General features: G+C 44.0%; 1 protein-coding gene across 1 annotated transcript; it reads right to left on the bottom strand.

Annotated features, from left to right (window-relative positions):
• Window positions 1-445: 445 nt before the first annotated feature.
• Window positions 446-3,947, bottom strand: LOC123457184 (heat shock transcription factor, X-linked member 3-like). The gene is made up of 2 exons (XM_045141185.1): window positions 3,456-3,947; window positions 446-994 (listed from the first exon to the last, which is right to left on the bottom strand). Exons 1-2 carry the CDS (start codon window positions 3,945-3,947, stop codon window positions 446-448), a joined length of 1,041 nt encoding a protein of 346 aa, XP_044997120.1.
• Window positions 3,948-4,672: the final 725 nt, after the last annotated feature.

The raw sequence follows: 4,672 nt of genomic DNA, 5'->3' as shown, positions 1-4,672 counted from the left end.
TGCATGGAGACCTATATTGCCAAAACCAAGATTCTCCCAATATTGTTTGGTAGGTCCCCAGTGTTCTCTGAGAAGATCTAATGTGTGAAAATCCATCCAGTGCTCTCTTGGTTTGCAGTAGTTAACAAATAAATGTCTCTGTTGTTACACAGGGTGTATTAGTTTATGCCAGAGAAAACCAATTGGATGATTCTTTCTGATTTACTGTCAGTGAGGAGATAGCATTTCCCCAAAATCCAAGCTGCTGAAAAAGGCGTGAAACTACAGGGTCAAGATGTACTGAGCAGCCTAAGTCAGATGTTGAGATTCTTTATTTAATACCATGGGGTTTGTGTTTCTTTATAGGAATACACTAGGTTGTAATTAGTGAACAAGGACTTTTTGCAGTGTTACATGGCCGGTAAGCTCATGAACGAGAACTGCCCTTGTATAGCACACAGATTACTCACTTATTTTGACGGAAACCCTCCTGCTCTTCCTCAGCAGAGGACACACTGGTGGAGCCCTGCTCCCTCTCCCCATCAGACAGCTCACTTAAGGAAATGGCTGCCAAGACAGCCTTCAGCATGGAGGAACACTTGTTGTAGAAAGATATCACTGAACCCCAATCAGGGTACCATGAGGGTCTGATGCTCACCTGCCCAGACCCTTCCATTCTGTCACCAGCCGGAGACACCATGTTGCCATCCTCAGGGGAGCATTCTCCACATGGGACGCTGTGCTCCTCAGGAGGGCATAGTGCTAGGGGGCATCCAGTGACACCAACTGGAAGGAAGGTGCCCTGGCCTTGGGGTGCCTGTTTGTTGGGGGTTTCCTTCAGGGAAATGGTCTTTTCCTGCTTCTTCTTCTGAAGGTGTGGAGAACATTGGGGGAAATCGAGCTTCCTTCTCTTGCAGCATGGCTCTTCCTGAGCAGGGCTGCGTTGACATCCTCTCCTCCAGATGTTCTCGAGCAGCCTTGGGTTATCCCTCTGAAAGTTTGCATTTTGATAGATCTGAAAGGAAAAGGAAGCTTTTAGTCATTCTGAGGTAAAGAATGCATGACTGTCACACTGCCCATCGTACTCAGCTGATTATGTGATGGAGAAAATCATTTCCATTGCTTTCAATGGTCCTGGTGCCCTTCAGCACGGCCTCACTAGAAACAAAATGCTCACAGCTGAAGGTCGTGAACCATATGTAGGCCATGACCTGGCCTCCAAGAGTCCTCCTAGCCTGCACCTATCTAAGGGGATGGCACACATTTTAATATCAAACATTCTACTTTTGTACTCTATACAGTTACCAGTCAGTGAATAGTTTCAGTTATCCTTGAAAATGAAAAGATTTATCAAACTTCCCAGTAAGGACTTATCTTAATATTCATACCCTTATATTAATGCTACTCTTACTTTTGGTAGAGTCTTCTCTTTTCAGATGGCAGTGACCCTGGGATGACTCAGAAAGTATGATAGTGCTGGAAAACAGTGACTGGACTACTGGGTAACATCTCGATCACACCTTCCAAGGCTCAGGGTCTAATGCGGACGAGGTGGCAGAAAGAATGTAAGAGCCAAAGGAAGGGTAGGACTCCTTACAACATGCTCACTCCAGACACAAAATGGCCTGGATATCCATGACTTCACAGTGCCTGACACTACATACACAAGGCCATCATAAGAGGAGGAAAAGATCATGACACCAAAAATAAAAGAGAGAATAACCTTTTATCTACATGTGTGGTTTGTATGTTCATATGTATGTTGGCACATACATGTGTAAGTGCATGTGCAAATGTGCTTGTGTGGGTGGAGCCTAGGGGACAACCTCAGGTGTTACCCTCAGGAACTCCATCTGCTACTGCTTCTTTTTCTGGGGGTGGGATTGAGTTAGGGTCTCACTCTAGCACAGGGTGACCTGGATTTCATGATATAGTCTCAAGGTGGCCTCAAACTCCTGACAATCCTCCTCTCTCTGCCTCCCAAGTGCTACATCTTCTTCTTTTTGAAGCAAGGTCTCGCATAGGCCTTGAGTTCACCAATTTGGCTGGACTAGTTGGCTGGAGAGCCCCAGGTTTTCCTGTCTCCGCTTCTTCAGTGCTGGGATTGCAGGAGTGTGCTGCCACACCTGGCACTTTACAGGGCAGTGCTTGCCAGGCTAGCACTTGACACACTGAACTTCTGTCACTCATCTCCAGAATAGTCTTGTCATGTGACTTGCAGTCCTTGAGATTCCTAGTCTTCCTATGCCACTTGTCAAGACTATGAACTTACACTCTAAGCAGCTCTACCATTCTGCACAAAGATCTTCATTAAACCACATGATAGCAGAATCTCACGTTCTTCTGGGCACCTGCTTAAGTAAAAATTTTCCCCTTTAAGGGGCAGCTGTGTTGCTGCAGCTGAGATTTCCTGCTCTTGCTTCCTGTGCTATATTTGACCATAAGCTCATTGAGGGCCTCAACAATATTGTTTACTTTCTGCTCTACCTGAAAGCCTGACTAAGAGCTTTGCACATAGCATGTGATTTGTGGATGTTTAGGGATATGAACAACCAAGACACTTGTGCTGGGTAGTAAACTTTATAGGGGGTTTGATGACAAAAAAGCTGAGTCTAATTTTTTGTAGTATATGATTCTACGTTGGATGATTATAAACATATTGTTTTGCACAGGTGTGCCAAATGGTTATTAAATTAAAATTTTAAATGCAGATTATTAGTAATATTATTATTATTATTTTGGGTTTTTCTCAAGGTAGCGTCTTGCTCTAGCCCAGACTGATCTGGAATTCAATATGTAACCTCAGGGTGGCCTCAAATTCATGGAAATGTTCCTACCACAGCCTCCCAAGTGTTGGGTTTAAAGGAATGTGCTGCCATACCTGGCCTTTTAATAGATTTTTACTTATTTATTTGCAAGCATAGCAAAAGAAGAGAGAGGGAGACAGAGAGAATGGGCATGCAGGGCATACTGCCCCTCCAAATGAAGTCCAGACACATGTGCCACCTTGTGCAGCTAGCTTACGTGGTTACCAGGGAATTGAACCTGTGTCCTTAGGCTTCATAGGCAAGTGCCTTAACTGCTAAGCATCTCTGTAGCCCCAGTAATATTACTTTTTACTTAGAACATCATTTATCATGCAGAATTGGTGGAAGCAGTGAACTTGACCAGCTATAAAGTAACGTCATCATTAAATTTAATTAACTTCAAAAAAGTTGAGAAAAAATGAAAGACTAATGGATAGAGGGAGGTGATATAATGGAGACCAGAGTTGTGAAGAGGAAAGTGGGGGAGGGAAGGGAAATATGGTTTATTGTGTGTAAGTACAGAAGTTGTCAATAAATTAATTAATTAAAACAGGAAATGAAAAGCTTACAACCCATTGTTCATGGCATTGGTAGTGGGAATCTAAACAAAGAATGTTTTCTAGGCAAAGAATTTTCTTTCATAGAAAATTTAACACAAATATACTCTACCATCATTTTCTTCTTTCCAGGGTGCACTGGTGAATTCTTTGTGCATATCTTCCTGAACCCATGAAGATTAAGTTCACAGATGAAACGCTTTAAGCTGTCCATTTCAAAAATTTTATCTGCACCACTGCGGTGAAGGACCTCTGCTTCAAAAAGTTCTCCCTCAATCTTCACGGTGTCTCCTTCTTCACTCCAGCCCACAGACTTGAACGCCTCGTTCTCCACTACTGCCCAGAGTTTTCTGGGAAATGAAAGCCCCAAGAGACTGCTGGTGCCTTCCTCGCTGGCTTCATGGTGGTCTTGTTCCTCTCTTTCGAGGTTCTCTCCAAGCCTTGGATCTTGACTCATGCCTTGGTCACTCTGAGTTTGTGAACCTCCTCTGGTGTCCCCGTTTGGATCACATGAAGCCTCAGATGGGGCTGCTCTAGCTGGCTCTTCACCAACCACTGGTTTCCCGAAGGATTTGTTGTTCTTTTTCATGCTCTGAATGTTCATAGTCCTACACTAAATCCGCACTACTTGTTCTGAGGATCACTAATCATGTTCTGCCTGGTCCAAAGCGCATCTGTTCTAGAACCTTTGTAGGGAAGCAACAAACTGCTGATGTCACCATGGGCTCTGACATCATGTCACCATGGTGACTCATAGTCAGTTAGAGGAGAGACAAGTGCTCAAATGTGGAGGAGTGCTTGACCTAATCTCACCTACAATTTTTTTTCCTCAGGAATGTGGATAAAAGTGTAGTTTACATTTCAGAATTCTCCCCTGATTTCTGACAGGTAAATTTTGACACGGTCTTGTCCTGCAAGTGTTGAGAAACAGATCCCATTTCCTGTCACACCCCTGGAGAAGGATGGGAACTGGAAAGGCAGTTTTCATTCTCTCTGCTTAGCTCAGGGCTCAGCACCTACTTGGTAAAAGTGTGAGGCAGCATGGAGCCTTGGAGTGGCTCAGATGTCAAAGACGTTTGTTAACAGAGCCTCCAAATCCAGGCTCTGATCATACCATTACAGCAGCAGGAGATTTTGGTGCACCCATTTGTGTGTGCGCACATTGCACACATGCACACACACAAATAAACAAATACACAAATGTACGTATATGTCAGTTTTCCAAAAGATTATTCAGGTCAGATATACAATGAGGCCACAGTACCTCCATAGCACAGAGGCCTTCCTTTGATCATTACTGAAAAGCACCCCAACCCCAGGTCTGTCATT

Source organism: Jaculus jaculus, assembly GCF_020740685.1.
Source record: "Jaculus jaculus isolate mJacJac1 chromosome Y unlocalized genomic scaffold, mJacJac1.mat.Y.cur SUPER_Y_unloc_2, whole genome shotgun sequence".
Lineage (NCBI taxonomy): Eukaryota > Metazoa > Chordata > Mammalia > Rodentia > Dipodidae > Jaculus > Jaculus jaculus.
This window is presented reverse-complemented; position numbering and strand designations above follow the sequence as displayed.

Coding starts and splice junctions, on each gene's coding strand:
- LOC123457184 (XM_045141185.1), bottom strand. CDS start 3,947: ATGAACATTCAGAGCATGAAAAAGAACAACAAATCCTTCGGGAAACCA. Junction 995..3,455: donor CTGGAAAGAAGAAAATGATG/GTAGAGTATATT, acceptor TTTTCCTTTCAG/ATCTATCAAAATGCAAACTT.